Below are 22422 nucleotides of genomic sequence, written 5' to 3'. Positions count from 1 at the left end.
CTGGCCTAAACCCAGGCATAGGGAAGCTTGGCTCTTTTATGACTCGTGGACTTCAACTCCCAGAATTCCTGAGCCAGCTATGCTGGCTCAGGAATTCTGGGAGTTGAAGTCCACGAGTCATAAAAGAGCCAAGCTTCCCTACCCCTGGCCTAAACTAAAGCCTCCCGCTTAATTTTCGTAAGGTTCGAAGTGGGCGCGTTGAAATCCTGCTCCTCGTAAAGCACTTAATTGGCTGCCTGATGTTTTTCACCATTCTAGAGAGCTGCTTTTTTTTTTGCAAATTCTACTGACAAACGGGAATTACAGCAATGATCTTTTAATTTTAACACGTTGGATTGGCCAATATTTTACTAAAATCGGGTAATTAACTTACTTGCAGAGCTAAGCTTGTAAGCCGCCCTGAGTCTTCGGAAAAGGGCGGGATATAAATGGAATTTTTTAAAAAAGGTAGTTAATAGAGGTGATCCTTGACTTAGGTCCACAATTGGTAACAGAATCTGGTTACCAATGAAGGACGGAGAATACTTGAGATTTCAGCTCAAGGCTGAAATGAGGAGGGGTTTTTTTGTAGATATTTCATTACCCTAACTAGGTAACATCATCAGTGCTAGTAAGGAGTGCTGTTTTCTATCAGTTTATATTCTGGTGTGTTGCCTGTCTGGGTGGGGTGGGGGTTGGTATTAGAGATTCTTTGGTTGAGCTGTTTACTAATGGCTCTTTGGCAGTTTCTTGATTGGGGTCCTTTATTGCTTACTTGATTTTCGTCTAAAGTTGACCTTGGAGTTAATGTATGCTGATCTGAGTGCTGATTACTGGTGGAAAGGTGCTGGAGTCTTTTTCTCTTTTGGACTATTTTATTGTTTCTTTTGCATAGCTCTATAGATACAGAATTACCCAAAGAATCCATGACTGCATTGCTTCACAGTACACCTGAGTTAATTGAATACACAAAGATCAAAAAACGCTCAGGGTTATGGATCTCATAAATCTCTGCTTAACTACATACTTCCAATTTGACGGCCAAGTTTACCAACAAATTAAAGGGACACCTATGGGATCACCGCTTTCAGGACTTATAGCGGAGGTCATCATGCAACATCCAGAAGCCCTAGCACTTCCACAAATACAACCAAAAATATGGATCAGATATGTAGATGACACCTTCACCGTAATAAAAAAAGGACCAATTACAGAACACCCACAGAACCATCAACATTTTTAAAGGAATCCAGTTTACTAGAGAAGAATACAACTTGCTACCCTTCCTGTTCATCTTGATCAGCAGAGACCACAATGACAAACTAGAAATGCAAGTTTGCAGAAAAACCACCCATACTAATCAGGTGCTCCACTACCAAAGCAACAACCCAACCTCCCACAAAAGAAGCTGTGTAAGGACTTTATTTAAATGAGCCCAAACACACTGTAGCAACCCAGAACAGCAGCATTTATACAACACATTCCAACAAAAAGTCCTTGACCACTCAACCCAATACAGCACAATCAACACAACCTCTAAAAAGAATTACCACTGCCATACATCAAAAAATCTAAGAAACCGCAAATAGACTGCTACAACCACATGGAATCACCATAACACATAAACCAACTAAAGCCCTTCAAAATATCCTAAGCAAACCAAAAGACCCAGCAACCCCAGAAGGAAAAACAGGACTCATCTTCTACAATATACAATGTAAGAACTGCAACAACCATTATTTATTTATTTATTTATTTAATTAGTTTTATATACCGCCCTATTCCCGAAGGACTCAGGGCGGTTTACAGGGCAAAGTTTAAAAAACAATATAAAAGTTAAAATAGAAATAGAATTAAAATAAAGTAAATTAATTACTAGCCCAATGTAGGATAAACAGGAGGAAGACTGGCAGAACACATCCTCAAACACCAACTGGCTGTCAAAAGGTATAACAAAAATTCTTTAATTTCACTACATACAGATTTAACCATAGTTTCAATTGGGAAAATGTGACAATCCTAGACCAGACCAAATCCAAAAACACCAGGGAATTTCTAGAAACCCGGCACTCTGACAAATCAGCAATCAATAGTCATTTAGACATTAATAACATCTATAGACTATGCAAAGGAGACAATCAACTAGCCCAAAAGAGAAAAAAGGCTCCAGCACTTCACCAATCAGCACTCAGATCAGCATAATTTCAAGGTCAACTTCAGACCAACAGTCAAGTAAGCAATACCCCAATCAAGAAACTGCCAAAGAGAAAAGAAATGAAGAAGATAACAAGATCTGCAAACAAAAATAGAATGACTATGACAAAAGAAAGCAAAGGTAGTATCAATAGTAATATGAGCCTTGGATGCAATCCCAAAACAACTAGACCACTTGGATGTAAGCAACATCGACAAATTCACAATTGTGAAAGGCAGCTTTACTCAGAACAGCTTACCTCCCGCACCAATAACTTTTACACCATCAAACCCATCTGAGGTCCTTGGGAAGGACTGGATAGGTGGATAAAAAATGCCTAATAGCAATAGCACTTAGACTTATATATCGCTTTACAGTGCTCTCTAAGCGGTTTACAGAGCCAGCATATTGCCCCAACAATGTAGGTCCTCACTTTACCGACCTCGAAAGGATGGAAGGCTGAGTCAACTTTGAGCCTGGTGAGATTTGAACTGCCAAATTGCATTCTAACCTGTGCACCACCACATCTGGCTGACTGCAATGAACTATGGATCAACATTTCAGCTAAGATTATGGCTGAATCCATTTTGCAGGCTGTAAGCATCTCAGAATGCTAAACAAACAAATATTATGGTATTTCAAGCAAAATATCCAAATACACTTTATTTGAGGGAGTTTAACATACTGTACAATAAGTATATATAGTAGCTTCTGAGTGAACCCATTTTTCTGAAAAGCTGTACATTTGATGTTATGGTAGTGGATTTTTAAAGTATTTCAGCTCCAGTATCTTGCACAAAAAATTTAATGTGTGCAAAGTATTGAATTCATTAATTTTTTTTCTGAAAGATGTCAACATGAGAAAGACATAGTTCCAAAGAGATCAGTTAAATGTTATTTTCTATTCTTTCTTGAGAATATTGGTTCACACTTTTTGCTTTTTTAAAACAAACTTTTTTCTTTAACAATTTAAAATTTTAATATTTATTTTGTTAAAATTAATCTGGAAATTTAAAACAAAACTTCATTTTATTAAAGGTAATTCAAAAATTGTAACAATAAATAAAACCATTTTCAGTGCCCATATATGGTACAGAACAAAGGAGATCATACAAAATATTTCAGTAGAAAAATTCTAGCAACATGCAATATACAAACAATTTTTCATTATAGGTAATTACTGACATCCAGCTTAGTACAGACTGAAGCTTAATTTAATGCAGTATCCCCATACTATAAAAAGTTCATCATTCCCTGACAGGGAATGTTTTAAGTATTATGAAAAAATAGAATTTATAATAATAGCACCACCAGCAGTGCATAGGACACCTCATGACCTAGTCAGTCCATGCAAAGCAAATGCTTTACATATACTTCATACCAGTTATGCAGAATAATTTAAAGCAGCATTTTCCAGCCATGGCAATTTCCAGATGTGTGGACTTTTAAATCCTAGAATTCAGTCAATCTGGCCTTTGATGAGAATTCTGGGAATTGAAGTCCACACACCTGAATGTTGCCCATGTTGAGAAATACTGGTTTAAAGCACAGTTTTTGTAGTTTTGTCCCAAGGACCTCCAGGCACAAGGTGATTTGGAGAAGTCACACAGATCCAAGATTGTTTGCTAGTTTCGACAATACAGAAGATGAACCGCAGTTGCCTTATCAACCTGCTTTTGGTAGACTTCTAATTTGTCACGCACTTTCTGATAAAGCTGAAAGAGAAAAACAGCACAATCCTTTTAGGAACATTAGAAAGATGAAGACTGAAAAAAATAGGATTACCCTTTAATAGGATTACATCTCTATTTCTTTTCTTCAGACACTACTGCCTCCTGTAATTACTTATAACAAGGAAAACCTGTTATAAATGTATTAAGTAAAAAAGCACAGAATCTTTCTTTGATTCTCAGCAATTTACAATGCAGTTAAAAATGCAAAATTTCCTCACAAGAAGGCCAAAGGAATTGCATATAGATGCAGGAACTGGCTAATTGTAAAGATACAAGCTTTATAAAACCCTTTGGTCATAAGGCAAGAGGAAAAACTGTAAGCTAACTAATTTTTATGAAGCATACTGATTCTCCCCAAGTAGAACAATTTGGAGTATAATCCTGTCTGTCATAGGATACTTTCTACCAACATTTGGCAGAATATTTGGATTTCAAAAATAACTGAAAACCAACAAGGACATAGTTATAACATGCATCTGTAAACATTTTAACTACAGTTGAATTCTACCCATCAGCAATAATTCAACATGTAACGAGTGTGATTAGATTTTTAGACCTTTATCTTGAAATATACACAAGTCTTTACCACATGAACTTAGTCCCTTTGTCCTAAGGAACCAGGATTATAGTAGGAAAATTAAAAGTAATTATTAATGTTCATTTTATCTAAACTGAAACATGTTTTGTAGCTTTAGAATAAGCTAGGATATTAAACCAACTTAAAAGCATCAGTTCCTTGCTCATTTCAGAGTGCTTCTCTAAAATCTACTCGCATGAAGAAGCCTCCTTATATCCAGATTACATAACTCATTGAATGTATATCCTTTCATTTATTAATTCAGTTTTAAAAGCAAATTAAGAATGTAGTAAAAGCCTTTTTTATTTAATAGGCAAATTTTACTTTTTGTAGCTTTACTTACCATTGCGTTATGATGATTGGTTGTGTTTTCTCCTAGTACCTGAAGAAGCTGGTCAATTGCAGAATAGGGAAGCCAGACAACTGGAGTTGTAGCTGATAATGGGACCTATAAGGAAAGTGATATGATTAATATTAATTAAATATGTATGCTGCCCAAATGCCAACAATATGGGATTTTGAATGCTCTTCAATTAAAAAAGGGGGTGGGGGGAAACTCAAAATATTTACCACTCAGCATGGCTGAGTAAAATTTTAAAGGGATCAAATTCTGTCCTGAAATAAAAAAATAAAATATCCTCCCTCCCCCGAATTCTGTATTAAACAAAAAGAAATTATAGTACACATTACTATTATTAATAAAGCAATGATTTTACAAGTCCAACAGATTGAAGTAGCTGGACATAGCCAAGACAAATCTGCTATGACTGTGCAGAGAGTATGAGTGCACTTCAACAATCATCTCACCATGGCTTATGGCTAGCCCCAAACGCATCCTTCCTATAGTGCACATTGGTATATGCCAGGACTTTAAAGAATTTGTTTCTTAGTTCTCATATCACTAAGAAGAGAAACAAATCTAAAACAAGTCATGGATTACTTTACATTATCTCTCTTTGTAAGGTATGTGGATTCTTGCCAATGTCAGGAAAAACCTGAAGCAATCTCTATAAACAAGCTAAATTAGCTGCTAAGATTCACAGAGAGAAGAGTGCATGTACAACTTAATATATTCAATTCATAAACCACCTCAATATATTATTTCAATGTACTCTTTTTCTGGGATCCTTCTATAGATTTTGATATTGGAAGAGAATTTGTCTCCCATTCAACCAGCAGAAACTACTTCCACAGGCAGAGACTACATAAACAATACATGGATTTCTTTCCAAATCAGACCTGAGACAGCTCCCTAGATATGAAAGACTAAGTTTAATACAGACTGTGAACTTGGCTTCCCCCCCCCCCAAAAAAAAATCCTGCCCATTTCTCTCCTCCTTAAAAGACCACAAGCTTGTCTGCATTATACTTCAATTCAGCCATATTCCAGCATACAGATAGAAATTTTAAAAGGATCTACTGCAATAAGATGCTTTCATTATAGAATATTTAATTATTTTATTCCATTCGAGGGGAAGGAATGATAAAGACATATCCCCTGTACCTCAATTCCAAAGTAATCGTGTCCTTTCCCAAGTAAGGCATCCACATACTCCAACACCAAATCCACAGCTTCTTCTAGGAGATCATAATTCAAATAGAGTCGGAGAAGTTCAGCAGCATCTACCTTCTATAGAGGAACAAGCGGAAATCATCGTAAGTTAAAGCAATACTCTCCTTGCATAAGGACCCAGATAATTCCATGTAGTTCACACCAAAATAAGTGTTATGGTAGAGGTACTGAGGGGATAGAGTAAAGTAGCAGCCAATGATACCAGCAGCCATAACAGGTCTCATACCACCCTGATCTTCCTAATGTCTTTCCTATTTGGCTGCTGCTACAAAAAATCCATGACTTTAAGTGTGACACGTCCAACCTGCTCACCCACCCCAAATGTCCATCATCCTCTTATTTTTCTGAGGAGTGCACATTTCTTCCTATTTTCACCATCTTAAAAATCTGCAAATTATTTAATTTATTTAACAAATGCTGGGGAAAAACGGAATTTCAACTTACTGAGTTAGAATTACCCTTTTTCTTCATTTGGATGAATCTCCTACACTACAAGCTATGAAGAATCTGTCTGTATTATTTCTATCACATATAGCTAGAGATCCTAATGATATTCTTCTGGGCCACTAACCAATATTTAAGAAGCTCTATACTGTTATGGTTCTCATTCTGTCTGATGATCTTAGCAACTTCATAAACATGGTTAGGAAAGATCATCCAAGAATTGAAAGCTGGCATGCCTATTTCTGTTTTTTAATTTAATTGCTGAAAAATATTACATTATACTAGCTGAAAAAAACCCAGTCCCTATTCAGTTTATTACCTGAAAAACATATATAGTCCTCAATTTACAACCACAACTGAGCCGAAAATTTCTCTTTTGTAAGTGAAACATTTGTGAAGTGAATTCTGCCCCATTTTACAGTCTTCCTGGCCATAGTTAAGTGAATCACTGCAGTTAACTTAGCAACATGGCTGTTAAGTGAATAAATATGGTTTCCCCATTGACTTTGCTTGTCGAGTCACAAAAGGTGATCACATGATCCAGGGACACTGCAACCACCATAAATATGAGTCAGTTGCCAAGCATCCAAATTTTGATCATGTGATTACGGGGATGCTGCAGTGGTCACAAGTGTGAACAATGGTCATAAGTCACTTTTTTCAGTGCTGTTGTAACTTTGAACAGTCACTAACTGAACTGTTATAACCTGAGAAGTACCTGTAATTTACTGTCAAATAAAGTACTTTCTAATCTATTACTAATTTTTGACAGTTAATTGCTAATGAGAATTCTCTAGCCCAGGGGTCCCCAACCTGTGGCCCACTACCGGTCCATGGCCTATTTGCAACCAGGTGGCGTGAGTGGCTGGCTGGTACGCGCTGGTGTGCATGTGTAGAGCCCTACTCGCGTGAGCGTCGCAGGCGCTTGTGGCTCTACGCATGTGGGCGCTTGAGGACTCACGTGAGCAACAGGTGCTCGTGCATGTGCATGCGGCTGCCCCCCCCCCCCCGGCCACCAACCTGGAAAGGTTGGGAAACTCTGCCCTAGCTCAAATTAATTTTCTACAAACTGAAGTTATTTACTTTGTAGCTGTTGATAAGCCAGTTAGGTAAGGGAACACCATGAGACAGCAACTTATTGATTACACAACGGTGGTATGGGCTATTCTCTGACTTATACTTGTCCAGGTAGGAGGCTAAAAGACGCCAAGCTTCATCTGTTGCGCTGCAATAAACAATTGGAATATATTTATTATACTATCAATGCTATCGCCCTTTTTTTTCTAAATATGCACTTATGCATGTTTGTAGCCCCCCCCCCCCTCTCACACACACACACACTTACACACACTTTTCTTCAAAGGTTTTGGGTATCATGATATGTTTTCCAACTAACACGATTTCTGACTTTTCTAGACTTTTAACACATACCGCTTTGCTTACTTTTAAGGTACTAAATGCAACGTTAAGGTGGACTTTTCTAGTCTTAATAAAGGATGAACATTTTTATGAATGCTCTTTAACCATTATGATTCATTTATAAGGCCCAACTATCTTTAAATGTTCGTCACAGAACCGCATAGGAGCAAAGACTGGATAGTTGCAAGAACAGAGGGAAACATCCCTGATGTCTACCCACTTCCCACATGCACCAGTCCCAGTGAGAACTTTTCCCTTAACTGCCATTTTTATCACAATAGGTAAAAGGCTCACTTAAGCTGAGATTTTGCCAGTTCCAATGTATTCCTGTGCTCTTTTTGTTTTGCATTAAGTAGCAGATCTTACTATTGGTGCCATTTAAGTTGCGTTTGTTCTAAATTCATGTAACCTGACTTGGCTATCTTGGTACTTCCTGCACAACTTCTTCAGTTTATTTTTTTAAAATGTTTTTCTGCTATTGTTACTTTTCTTTTCTGCTTCGTTTATCTATTTGTGTTAGAATGGAGAATCTTCTCCCCAAATCGTTCGTTCAGCTTTTGTACATAAAATTTTGGCAATGAAGGACCACCACAGCAAATCCCATTGAGTTTTGCACTTAATGTTACAAGATTTAAAGAATAAAAAGTGGTTTGCACTGTTCCTTTTAACTTTGTTAATGTGGTTTTCAACTTGTATTTAACTATAGCTTTTATATCATTTTATTCTTTTATTTGTAAACTGTCCAGACACATGCAAATGTGATAGGCAGTAGAGACATTTGGTAAGTAAACAAAGAAACGTTCCTCAACATAGTTTCCAAATGTGTTCAGTTAAATGGAATATTTTATTAGCAAGAATGTTACTTTCATGCAGATTTATGAGATCACCATTTAAATATACAACTTTACCTGTTCTTCTTGGTTGTAATGACTGATGACAACTGGTTTGCAGCAAGCCAATCCCAGGCTTCTGCCAAAACTGCTTCCCCTCCAAACTGAAGTTTAATACACCTAGAGCATATGCAATTAAGCACAATATATAAAACTAATATTTAAAAAAACACTGTCAAATTATTTATTTTTGCCAAAGGAGCAAAGATCTACACCAGGGGTAGGCAACCTTGGCTCTTTTATGACTCATGGACTTCAACTTCCAGAATTCCTGAGTCAGCATGGCTAACTCAGGAATTCTGGGAGCTGAAGTCCACAAGTCATAAAAGAGCCAAGGTTGCCTACCCCTGATCTACACCATTCCATTTTATGAAGATGATTATCTTAAGAAATAATGCAAAATCCAAGTCCAGTTGACTAAGGGACTGAATATAGATTTTGCTTTTTCTAATGCTCAAGTCTGAACTTAATTCTGGTTTCATCAGTAGGAGGGCTCTCTATTTTAAATCATTTTCATCTATTATTTCGAGCGGTGAGATAGGAGTTTCTTGGATGATTGAATCAGCTTATCCATCCATCAAATGCTCTTTTTTCACTGCTCCTAGTCATTCCTCCTACGTAGGCAGAAAGCAAAATGGAATTTTCTTCTTCCTTGAAATTACTGTACATATCAAATCTACCAACATTAACAATAAGTTGAATTCATCTTATCTCTTCATCATACATTCAAGTTTTCATAAGACACTAATGGTCTACAAAGCAAAAACAAAAAAACAGGCCCATTCAAAGCTAGGCCATGTCAACATCATACAAAAACACTGATCCCAGTAAAGAATCCTTCTGGATTTCTATAAACTTTTCATCAAATGACAATGACCACAACTGTGGATATAAAGTCTACTGCCGGGAACGACTTCCCATCGCCCAGTGCGCTCACACAGGGAGGGCCTCCTCAGGGTGCTGTCGGCTAGACAATGTCGGCTGGCGACCCCCAGGGGGAGGGCCTTCTCTGTGGGAGCGCCAGCCCTGTGGAACCAACTTCCCCTTGAGCTCCGGATGGCCCCAGATCTCCGGTCCTTTCGCCGCGGCCTTAAAATATTCCTTTTCCATCAGGCTGACCTGGACTGACAGGGATTTTTAAAATGTTTTTAACTTATTATTGGGGCTGCTAGTTTAATTCTTTTTTAACTTTTGTATTATTGTATTTTTATTGTTGTTAGCCGCTGAGTTCTTCGGGAGATAGGGCGGCATATAAGTCCCAAAAATAAATAAAATAAATAAAGTCTATCCACTGAATTCACACTAGATAAACTACATCACTAACCAAACAAATCATATTGCAGTTTAGTATGACATTCTACTCTCTTCCTCCATCTCACAATCTCCTTCCGCTCCAGCCCTTGGCAGGGCTCAATTTATACGCAAAGAAAATTTATAATGTTGGTTTACAACTGAAAAAGAAGGAACTCTTTTAAATTTACAAAACATTTAAAAGTTAAGAAATATTCAACATATTGTAGCGTTCATGCTCCACAAAGAGCCCCAATAATTTGTCACGTACTTGAAAGTAAGACCCTCAAACACAGGTCTTAAGGAAAGCTTGTAAGTCTGGCAGAGAGAAATAGCCATGTCGAAGAGTCCAGCCTGCACCAATAGGGAAACTAACTCCTTGGGGAATGAGTTTCCTGGGAAGATAATAAATCTGCTGATTAACAAATGTGATATGTGTTAACATGTAAGGATAAATTTCAATAGAATGGTTTCAGAAATAAAATTATTGTAACTTTGAACTTTTACAAATACAAAATTAAATACACCATATCTGAGTGATTTATACCCACTTTGCATATAGGAGCCAGGTATCTATTTAATAAAATGCTATGTTACATTCAGAGCAATACCATAAGGAGTGTTGTGTGAGTCACAAAGATTACAATTTTACACTAGACAATAGCTACCCAGAGACTCAGTAAAAGGACGTTTCAGTACTGTTTATTGCTGGAGGGCTATTAATATATATTCCAATGTTACCTGTAATAGCAGCTGATGCTGGATCATGTTGTGCCAAAGTTAACCGTATGTGAGCCAACATACATTCTTTTTCCAAGTCCTGTAGCTCCAAGATTTCAATATGACTTCCCGCTGTGTCAAGTAATATTTATTAATACTTCATTATAATAAATTTAAAACACTTTAGACCATGAACATAATTCAGTATTCAGATCATGATCTCATTAATTTGTTTCTAAAGAGTTTAGAAAAAGCTTTTAATATGACGTTGTTCACACCATCTTTTTATTCTTGATGCAAAAAAAAAAAAGCTGCCATTGACATATCTTCCTTTTTTTCCATTAGCCACAAATAATAACACTGAAAAACACAGGAAACACTTAATCTGAAATCCCAAACGTCTTCAGTTCCCTAGACTAGTTCTTAAATTTTCAAAGCTTTTGCCTGATCTTGACAACAGGTCAAGAAAATGTAAGCTTCTGCATCAGTATTGTATGGTATAGATTAGAACCATGTAACTCAGACCCACATACCAAATTTATATAACTCTAGCTAGTTTAGAAAAACCAATTTCTAATTACTCATAGTAAAATATATCACTTACTTGGAGCAGCAGCACACTCTCCATCATGGTTTCTTTTGGGGGATGCTCCTGGACGTTCATACTAGAATCACAACAGAATAAGCATTCTAAAGGTAAGCCTTCAGTCTTTATAGCATCCATAGTATGCATAATGAAAATAGTTTATTTCTTCAATCATATCATAAGCTTCACTGCATTACCTTATACTCAGCGAACGAAGCCTTTTTATCCATTGCACCCATGTTGCTTCTAGCTACAAAGTCAATAGTTTTCATGCCATTCAACTGACTGGCTAAAACCTTGAAAATACATCAGCAACTACCCAAGAGCTTCAAGTATTTTGTGTTTGTGTGTGTGTGTGTGTGTGTGTGTGTGTGTGTGTGTGTGTGTATGTATGTATGTGCATACACACACACACTCCAAAGTTTTCATACCATGGTTCCCTCAAATTATATTATTCACCGTCGCCTGCTGTCTAATTTATCCCTAATTCCACATTCTTCTTTGATTCCCCTAAAAAAATCACCAAATTATTTGAGAACTTGGATCACGAAAGAAGAATAAAATGGGTACAAGACATGCAAGTTTGCTTATTTTGTTTAATTTATACTGGCCCCAGAAATTTGCCATTTCCTTGTAACATAATTGTACAGGTACTCCTTGACATGACTATAATTGAGACTGAAATTTCTGTCACTAAGTGATGTAGATGCAAAGCCTGACTGCATTGCTTGGCATCGGCTATACCTGCAGCCCCAGTTGCTATCATTAAGTGAGACAGTGTCACTGTCATTAGTGAGGCAATTTCCTGCCAGCTTCCCACACCACAGTCAAAGAGAAAGCTGGCAGGAAGTTGCAAGTCCAGACCTGTAAGTAAGTGGCTGCTACCAGCTCGGGGAGAGATTGAGGGTGTGTGTGGGTGGTAAAAGGTGCCGTGCAGGTTGTGGAGGGCATGGGAGGGCACAAGTGGCCAGTGCGAGGCCGAAAGGCTTGGGAGGATGCACACTGGTTCTTGAGAGGTATCCTGCAGGTAGGAAGGGTTACAGAGGGCATGTTGGGGTGTGCCAGAAGTGCAATGGTACACAGGTTGGGGAGGGTGCAAAGACACTGCATAGATCAGGGATGCAGAAGAAGCGCCATGTGGGTTAGGGAGGGTATGTGGGGGTGCAGTGCTGCTTTGAGTGGGTGTGCAGGGGTATGCAAGTGGCTGATGCAGTATGAGCATAGATGGGCCGGAGATGATGCACAACAGGAGATACTTATGCTAAAACCTGCCCCATAATGCTGGCTTCCCCAAGGATTTTCTGGGGAAGACAGCAGGGAATATTGCAAATTGTGATCACATGATCCCAGGATGCTTGACAATTGGTTGTAAGAGTGAACGGTTTTCCCAGACCCAGATGACAATCACGTATGTGACCACAAGGATGCTGAGATGGCCATAACTCCAAGATCAGTTGTAACCACAATTCGTTCAGCAGTGTCATAATTTTGAACGGTCGCTGGACAAATGGCCGTAAGTCAAGGATTACCTGTAGTTATTGACACTAAAGTGTTTTTGCTTTGGTCACAATGAATCCCATGCATGAAATGTGTCAGATTCAGAGGCAAAATTATTTTTCTCTCCTGCCTTAAGCATTAAAATAATCTTGCACTATTACATAATGGCACATATTAAAATGAAATTCCAAAGTACTGCTCTCGAAAGAAAAATGCCATCCATCAAAAAATATCACCATCCCAAGGATAATAATGGTATTCAAAGCCCTACATGGCAGGGGTCCGGAGTACCTGAGGGAACACCTGCTGCCGGCATCGACTTCCCTCCGCCCTGTGCGTTCCCACAGAGAGGGCCTCCTCAGGGTGCCACCAGTCAGAGAATGTCGATTGGTGGCCCCCAGGGGGAGATCCTTCTCTGTGGGCGCCCCGGAGCTATGGAATCAGCTACCGGTTGAGCTCCGGACGGCGCCCGACCTTCGCTCCTTTCGCCGCGAGCTAAAAACATACTTTTTTGAACAAGCTGGCCTGGCCTGATGAGGGGATTGGGGGGGTTTGCTACTGTTTTTTATTAGGTTTTAATGATGTATTTTAGTATGTGGGCATTTATTTAATCTTGTTTTAACTTTTGTAATTTGTATTTTTATTCTTGCCCTGTTCACCGCCCTGAGTCCTTCGGGAGAAGGGCGGTATAGAAATAGTATTAAATAAATAAATAAATAAAATATAGTAATAATAGCAGAACTATCCAAAAATGCCAAATTATGCAAAAATGGCACCAAAACACACAGACACAGACGTTAATCATAGTCCATCTTGAATACATAGCAGAAAAAACTATTTTGAGAGTTTACAATGTTGATACTATATGGTACAAAGCTATTACAAATCTAGTTGTTCTGCTTCGGATACCATGAAGCCTCCTCCCAGAAAGTAACAATGAAAAGCGATCATGGAGAGGATGTGTAGAATCCTTGACAATCTTGTGATAAACATTTGGCTAGTCTGAAGGAATATTATCTTGACTATTCCAATATCAGTCACCTCTTGGACCATTTCCAATGAAAAGGTATTTGCGGACTGTGTATTACACTTCCATCACTAAGATATATTGCGAAATAACACTGCATAGAGGCCCAACAGTAGCGACCAAGATTGCTGAAACCTTAAAATATGCTTATACACAGCAACAAAGACCAATTCAGAGAGAGAAATTAATGAAATTAAATCCTGAAAGAGTTTCTTACCACAGCACCAGAAGCTGGTTGCACTATCCATGCATACTCAGGGCGAATCAGCCGTAAACAGTTAATAGCTGCAAGGTAACAGTTTGCTTGTTTCTGTAATCCGGGAAGAGTGCGAACTTCCCTGCCAAGGCGCATTCCATATTCAAACATTACTGTTCCAGCTGAGGAAGGAAACAGATCCGTCCATCAGAACAAGAGCTCTCCTATTCCTGATATCCTATCATTTTCAGATCAGAAAAAAATAGGGCAACAACATATATAGAACTAGCTTGAAAACTGTAAGACAAAAAGTGTCTCTATCCCAGATCAAATCCTACACATCTCAAGAGAACAGAAATTAAAACAGGAGACATTTGTACCTGCAAGAGCTAACCACCTGAAAAAGGAGTTTCTAATTCTAAGACAGCAAACACAAATTGTGCTTTTCCAGGTCAAATATAAGAGAAGAACTGATATAAATGTGAAAGAAAAGAGGAAAAAAAGAAATTGATTTAATTTACATTTCACCCTTGTTATTTTGGTGAACAATTCAATGCGACATCTAATATTTCTTCCTCCAATTGTCTCAGCAACAACAACAACCCTGTGAGGCAAGTTGGGCTGAGAGAAAGCGACTGGCCCAAGGTCATCCACCCAGCTGACTTTCATGGCTAAAGCAGGACTAGAACTCAGGGTCTCCTGGTTTCTTTCTAGCCTGGTGCCTTAAAATTTAATCTTTTAATACCAACCCACTGTTTGTTATTGCTGGCAAACAGCACCATTAAACAGAGAAGTTCTCTGTTAGAGGTAAACAGTCGGGTGCTTCTCATGTTTTTGGATTTTGGACTATTATATATTCTCCCTTCCCTGGGTGCTGCTGAAGTCCATACACTTCCCAGTTGAAAATGAATAAAAACTCAGGGAATATGTATAGAACGGAAAAGAATTTCACGTGCATCTCCGATTTGGTCAACAATTCATGGGAGAATCTTAAGACTGTAAAGTTTTGCAATGTTTATGCTTGGATGAAACTTCTGAAACTCAGCAATGGCCTATTTATTTATCCTCTCTCCCCTATGTGGGGGCAGGAAAAGGAGAAATAAATAAGCCATTGCTGAGTCTTAGATTCTCCCATGAATTGTTGACCAAATCAGAAATGCATGTGAAGCTCTTTTTCCATTCTACGCTTTCCTACAATTAAAGGTAAAGACAAATAAGGAAAATGCAGGGAAAGACACACAGGAAAACGGTGGAGCAGAAGACACTAACAACATCCATACTGCCAACTCTCCCTTACAAACTACAGGACCTACAACTGTTCTTTTGCACAACTATTGTTTAGGAAACCTGTATCTGACAAATGCCACATGAATCAATACTCTAAATACAGCATACAGGATATGTGAAATACAGGTGACTGATACAAATTTAACATGATAATTTTAATAATTTTATTGTTTGTTCTATTGTGGTTTTTTTGGTAATATAACTTAACAATAGGATTATCCTTTGGATAGTTTATTACCTTTTAAAACCTGTTTTTGCTCACTTTTGTATATTTTTTAAAACTACAGTAAAAAAACCCAAAAAAGTATTTTTTTAAAAAAATGAATGAGGCAACATTTCTATATATCCCTCATACCTTTCCGATAATTATGACGATAAATATGGAAAGCATATAGCAATTCATAGTAATTATGTGTCATCAGATCCACTGCCCGAGCACGATATTCAATTATTCCAACAACCTGTAAAACAAATAATATTTATCAAACATAGCCCAATATTTTGTGTAACTTTATTTTGCTACTAAGGAGAATAGATGATATACCTCATTATGAAGATTCACATATGGAAACTCCACAAGATCCTGCAATTGGGAGCGTTCACAAAGAACTACTACTAGTTGTCGTAAACAATCGAGTTGCCTGGAAAAGAAAAGTTGTTGTTTTTTTCTCAAACACTGAGATGAAGCAAAAGGTTCATACACAAATTTATCTTACAACCATCATCTCTGTAAGCAAGAGGTCTAATATAGGCACAGATGAAGAAGCCCGTATTATACACACATACACACAAAATACAATTCTGATTATAAATACCTTCTACTTAAGCAATTTCATTTACACACAGCTAGTTCTTTCACAAAAAGAGATTTAATACATCAATCAAAGCAGAGAATAACAGAATCCATAATTGGTGGTTAAAACAGTCACATGTTTCTATCTAAACAACCCACTAAATAAATAATTCGGTTTCCCTTAAAAACAGGGCAATAAGAGGAATTTGTGCAGTGGTTCATGAATCATGATTAATGCTGAAGTGCAAAAACTATGGGCTAATTTTGAACACCAATTTGTTCCTCCATTAATGACCAAACGTTCACTTTTTCTGCAAAACAGAACCAACTGTTTTGGTAACAAGAACTAAAGAAAATGAAAATTCAACAGCGCTCTCCCACAGGCCCTATCCTTAACATCATGGTTTAATAAGCAGCTATTGTCACAAACTTATAAAATTATGCAGACATAATTCATAGATGTGACTGGAAGATATATATCATTACCTGCTTGGATCTGGATTATGAGTCAAAGCTTCATATGCTTGACTATTATGTCCTAAATCTAAATGATGTTTGAAAATGCAAGTCCTCAGGGTAGCCTGCAATATAAATATAGTAGATATGATAACCCAGAGCCAATTAAAAAAATAGTTAGATGGTACAAACAAATCCTGTATGAGGCAAATAGGCATTTTAGCCTCTGTTCTGTACCAGCCTGCTACCGGCCCTGCAGAAAAGGCAGGGACAACCCCTCCACAAACGGCAAGAGGCTGGAACTACGCCTGCCAAATTTATAGCTACAAAAACAAACAAGACGCGAACCAAGAAACCGGAGCTTTAAGAAACATGAACCATCCGAGCGGTTGCCTTCAGCAAACCAGCCCTCCCAGACATTCCCCTTATATAGAGTTCAGGGTGTGGCTTCTCTCTGCCTCCTTCCGAGAAGCCCCATTGCCTTCCTCTGTTTACTCCTAATTGACTGCCTCCTGCGTCAGGCGTCCTTGAACAGGGCCAGCTGTGGGTCATCTTCATCCACGCTGTCAGGCTCACACAGCTGGGTCTCCGTGGTGACCAAGTGGGAGGGGCCTGGCTGAGGGCTATCATCAGCAAGATCTTCAACCCCCTCAGCAAGGTCTTCAACACCCCCCTCCTCCTCTGAGTCGTCCAACCCAACTGCCGAACCCACAGGCTGACCCTGAATCACAACAGCCTCCTACCTGACTTCTCCAATCATCTGCTGCTTCAGTGATTGCCAAAGTAGCCAGCTGAATGATCAGTTCAGGAAGACCCATGGTGTCCAAGAGGCGCAAAACCTAGGGAGAGGGTTATTTGGCCACTAACGTTTTATTTTCACTCTTTGTTTATACTCTAAAGATATGCAGCAATTGCAAGCACAATGAGATCATGTTACTTTTGCTCAGTAACAAAAATACCTTATCGTAATATTGTAGCTGTGGAGTAGAAGCCATTTCTACCTCTTCAGATCTAATCAGTCTATCTAAAAACTCTTCTTTTCCAACTTCTGAGGCAGCTTGACAGAAACAGTCCAGTGCCTGGAGGAAAAAACAGAAGTCATAAAAAGTCACAAAAACTATTACAAAATTAGCTATAAAAATTGTCAATCTCATATATGTTTGTACCAAAAGGTATTTCTTAGAGCAGAACACAATCCACAAAACCATATACATACATAGTGTTTTAACCCTCTGTATTCCAATACAGTTCCATATTTTTTTTTAAAAAAAAAATCATCTCTTTAGGATAGTTGTGATATAGAATTATCACAACATGTAGATCAGGGGTGTCAAACTGCCGACCTGCAGGCCAGATGCGTCATGCCGAAACCACGCCCACCCTATTGCCGGAAATGGAAAAAAAGTCACAATACGTTGCAACACGTCACATAACGTTGCAAGTTTGACACCCCTGATGTAAATGACACAAGGTTGATAGTTATGCAGTTGATTCTTTTCTTTTTTGGATGATTTTTTAAAAAATTAGATCACTCTACATTCATCAAAACTTTCAAAAATAACACTTTTCTTGAATGTGATGATTAATTACAAACCAACCCTTAATACATTACCTATCACTTAGTATTTTCCAAAGAAAATGAAACATTTTCAAACATAAATTTACCTTGTGTTCTTCTCCTGTAACAAGATAGCAATGTGCCATCATAAAACGACATGATCCCACATTAACATGACACCAAGGTTCCAGCAAACGAATATATTCCTGATATACAAATAAAGCAATTAGACAAAGAAAGGTTAATCTTACTTTGCATTGGATTTAAATAATAATCTCTCACTAAAATACAATTAAAAATATGTGCTACCCAGTGCTACCAACTAACTAAATTGGGTTATACATTCTGAAATTCAAGTTTCAGCAACCAAAATACAACTAGTATCAGCTGAAAGAAAGAGCAGGAAGTTTTCAGTGATTATATCTATCTCAGCATTTTACTAATAACCAATTACATCAGTTACTTTGCTTATGTTTTGTTTAAAGAATACTCCAAAGGTATTCCACGTAGAGATCTCACCTGTAATTGAGCATACTGACAAGCCCCCATCAAACATTCTGGGAAGAGGAAGCTAGGGTTACTTGGCCACCTGAAGACAGCATAAGGAATATAGGTTTCTTCGACTTATGACAAGACAGTGGCCCTCCATGTAAATTCAGAGCAAGAAACTGTATTTCCAGTATAGTTTACAAAGTGAATCATTCAAAAAATGAATAAAAATGTTAATGAATAATGAAACAGTACTATTTAAAATGCAAAAAGGAAGGAGGAAAATGCGCAACAAAAACTAGGAAGTCAACAAGTAGCCAATCTTGATCAACTATATCTCATTGTCTTCTGGGGAAAAAGAACTGACAGCTGATTCCAGTTAAACTATTTCTGGCTGGTTCCTAGCTGAACTCATTACTATCTCTACAAAAGATGCTTTGCAATACAACTTGAAATAGGTCAGTTTGTTTATATGCACATGTGTGCAGAAAAATGGAAAGTTCACGGCTATTATACAAGTTTAATTTTTTTTTAAAGCCTAGCCATTATCCATTATTCAGGTCAGGGATATGTTGAAAGGATACAAAAATTGTAGTAGATAACTGGAAATGGCAGAAAACATTTGAGGCCAACTCAAACACGTTTCATCCAAGGCTGCATTAGACTGGAAGAGCTGAGATATTATGTGTTTCCGGGCTCCCTCCTGAAAGAAGAGCTCCACAATTGTTTGAGGGCTTGACACTAGAAAAAAATATTTTAATATATTGTAAAAATCAATTACAGAGCAATAACTTTCAGAACGTATTATTAGTCACCAAACAGTCTTTCAATTTAAATTATTTTTCCATTCTATATTCTATTTCTGATAAAGCTATGTTGGGAAAGATGTTTTATTTTCAGATACAGATAGTCCTTGGGTTACGACAGCAATTGGAACTTGCTTTTGCTAAGCGTGACATCACAAGACTGCAACAATGACAATCCCAACAATCCCAGTTGTCATCATAACCTTAAGAGATGTGGATCAATAAGCAGGAAGTTGTGTAAATCCCAGGCAAAGATTGTGGGGGTTTTCATAAGTGGGGTGGGAGAAGCCAGGGAATGCCTTGGGAAGTCCAGCGTAGGCTATGCAAAAGTTGGGGGAGGCCAGGGGACAGGAGGTGCTGTAGCGTGTGCACAGGCATGCAAGTGGGTGCATTGGTTAGCATGAGCACAGAATATCAGGGAAGTGGAAGGCAGGTGAGTGCAAAAACACCAGAAAGTGGATGATGCCATGGAAACGCAAGATGTTCGGGGCATATGGGATGTGGGGCAAGAAGTTCATAGTAAGAATAAACATTGTTTAATAATGTTTAAACGATCTCATCAGTTTTAACAGCTGAGCAATATTTTGTGATTTCTTAATGTATCTGATTAAGCAATCTAATAACATTATTGATCAACTGGAAAAATCTTTAATATTAATATTTGAAATTAAACACAAAATTAAAACAAATACTAGAACAAAGGCAAAAGCGTTTTGAAATGTATGTTACTTTCACAATTTTAAAACCTTTTAATCTTAAATTAATTCTGATTTTAATGTTACCGTATTTTTCGGACCACAAGACGCACCTGACCATAAGACGCACCTAGTTTTTAGAGCAGGAAAACAAGAAAAAAATATTCTGAACCAAATAGTATCGGTATACTAAAACAGGGCTTTTCAACCTTTTCATCCATTGTACCACTTTTAGGACAAGGCAATGTCCGAGTACCACCAGTTGCCCAGCAAGGTGTCAAAAACTTGACACCCCCCCCAAAAAAGAAAAAAAAAGATAAAGTACAGGTAGTCCTTGACTTACGATTCACTTAGTGACTGTTCAAAGTTACGACGGCACTGGAAAAAGTGACTTATGACCATTTTTCACACTTATGACCGTTGCAGCATCCCCAGGGTCATGTGATTTACATTCGGATGCTTGGCAATCGATTCATATTTATGATGGTCACATTGTTCCAGGGTCATGTGATTGCCTTTTGCAACCTTCTGACAAGCAGTTAGTGGGGAAACCAGATTCACTTAACAATCATGTTACTAATTTAATTTCTGTCTCTCCTTCTCTTTCTCTCCCCCTCCCTCTTTCTTTCTCTCCCTCTTTCTCTCTCTCCCTATTTTTCTTTCCCTCTTTCTCCCTTTTTCTCTCTCCCTCTATTTCCCTCCCTTTCTCCTTCTCTCTCTCCCTTTCTCTCTTTTTCTCTTTCCCTATTTCTCCCTCTTTCTCTCTCCCTCATTTCCCTCCCTCTTTCTCTTTGTCTCTCTCTCTTTTTCTCCCTTTCTTTCTCCTTCTCTCTCCCTATTTTTCTCCTTCTCTCTCTCCCTCTCTTTCTCTCTCTCCCTCCCTCTCCCATTGTCCCTTCCTTCTTTCCTTCCCTCCCTCTTTGTCCTTCCCTCTCCACATTAGAGCAGTACCCGTGGAGGCGGCCCTGCGGCCCGGCTTTCTCTTGCAGAAAGCAAGCTGAAACGGAGCAAGGGAGATTGCCAGGAACGCGAATGGGCCGATCTCGCACTCCTGCAATCTCCCTCGCTCGGATTCAGTTTCCCTTGCTACAAGAGAAAGCAGGCTGAAACGGAGCAAGGGAGATTGCAGCAGCGTGAGATCAGCCAATTCACGTTCCTGGTTTCAGCCTGCTTTCTCTTGTAGCAAGGGAAGCTGAAACTGAGCGAGGGAGATTGCAGGAGCGCGAGATCGGCGTTTCTCAGCACGTGCCGATTCGTGCTCCTGGCAATCTCCCTTGCTTTCCACTTGCAGAGGTTGGGGCTGGCCATACAGATCACCTTCGGACCATAAGACGCACCCTTGTTTTCCCCCCCCACTTTTTTTGGGGGGGGAAAGTGCGTCATGGTCCAAAAAATACGTTAATTTTATTGATTATATTGTACACCGCCCAGAGCCTCTCTCTGAGGGAGATGAGTGATTACGAAATAAGATAGATAGATAGATAGATAGATAGATAGATAGATAGATAGATAGATAGATAGACAGACAGACAGACAGACAGATATAGAGCATTTCTTACCCAGCTTCAATGGTGTTATTGTTGTGGAATCTGTTAGCTTTAATACCGAAAGATGCTGTAGGTTTGATTCCCTACAAAAAAATCAATTATCTTCATTTAACATACTTAGTTATATAATTCTAACTCTATATTTTAACTGTAACTAGGATGAAGAAAGTCTTAAAATAAAAACTTTAAAAAAATAGGTTGATAGGAAGACAAAGATCTATCATAATTAAAAATAGAAGCTTAATACTTTCTACAAGAATATTAAATATTTTCTTGGATATGATCAAATTTGTTTTTCCTATTTTTAAAATAACAATCCATCATTGAAAAATGACATGATGAAGACTTTATGAAGTCTTACAGTTTCAAATATGGATAGACCGATCAATTTGGAAATTTTATATAGTGAAATACATGAAAATGACATTCAGGATAACATAACTCATCTGTACACTGTTTTAAATAACAGACAATCATCTCCATTTCCTCACAAAATTCGATGGAAATGTAATTCTAAACTGTTGGTTTGACTAAGATAATCCCTAAGAAAATGAAAAAGATAGGTAGGTAGGTAGATACGGACAGATGATATAGTAAGGATATTAAGAAGAAAACAACAGCAAAGAATAAAAGAAAACTCTGATAGTCATAAGCAGACTTTGGACA

General features: G+C 38.1%; 1 protein-coding gene across 4 annotated transcripts in view; it reads right to left on the bottom strand.

Moving 5' to 3' along the window:
* Positions 1-3183: 3183 nt before the first annotated feature.
* The window catches only part of NUP160 (nucleoporin 160), a 43507-nt gene continuing 24268 nt past the window's right edge, over positions 3184-22422 (bottom strand). For 2 of the 4 annotated variants that reach the window (XM_081336936.1, XM_081336935.1), the window contains exons 19-36: positions 21769-21839; positions 19293-19449; positions 18739-18808; positions 18327-18425; positions 17621-17740; positions 17405-17500; positions 16692-16786; positions 15957-16053; positions 15768-15873; positions 14147-14307; positions 11424-11484; positions 10841-10951; positions 10371-10494; positions 8828-8929; positions 7584-7725; positions 5988-6113; positions 4827-4931; positions 3184-3888 (exon numbers count right to left, since the gene is read on the bottom strand). In XM_081336936.1, coding sequence (XP_081193062.1) covers positions 3799-3888; positions 4827-4931; positions 5988-6113; positions 7584-7725; positions 8828-8929; positions 10371-10494; positions 10841-10951; positions 11424-11484; positions 14147-14307; positions 15768-15873; positions 15957-16053; positions 16692-16786; positions 17405-17500; positions 17621-17740; positions 18327-18425; positions 18739-18808; positions 19293-19449; positions 21769-21839 — 1933 coding nt within the window. In that variant the 3' untranslated portion in view covers positions 3184-3798. Of the gene's footprint in view, positions 3889-4826; positions 4932-5987; positions 6114-7583; positions 7726-8827; positions 8930-10133; positions 10261-10370; positions 10515-10840; positions 10952-11423; positions 11485-14146; positions 14308-15767; positions 15874-15956; positions 16054-16691; positions 16787-17404; positions 17501-17620; positions 17741-18326; positions 18426-18738; positions 18809-19292; positions 19450-21768; positions 21840-22422 lie in introns of those variants that run through there. The other 2 variants (XR_014027626.1, XR_014027627.1) reach the window with 2 other exon arrangements.

This window comes from Vipera berus (genome assembly GCF_964194415.1).
Source record: "Vipera berus genome assembly, chromosome: 1".
Classification (NCBI taxonomy): domain Eukaryota; kingdom Metazoa; phylum Chordata; class Lepidosauria; order Squamata; family Viperidae; genus Vipera; species Vipera berus.
This window is presented reverse-complemented; position numbering and strand designations above follow the sequence as displayed.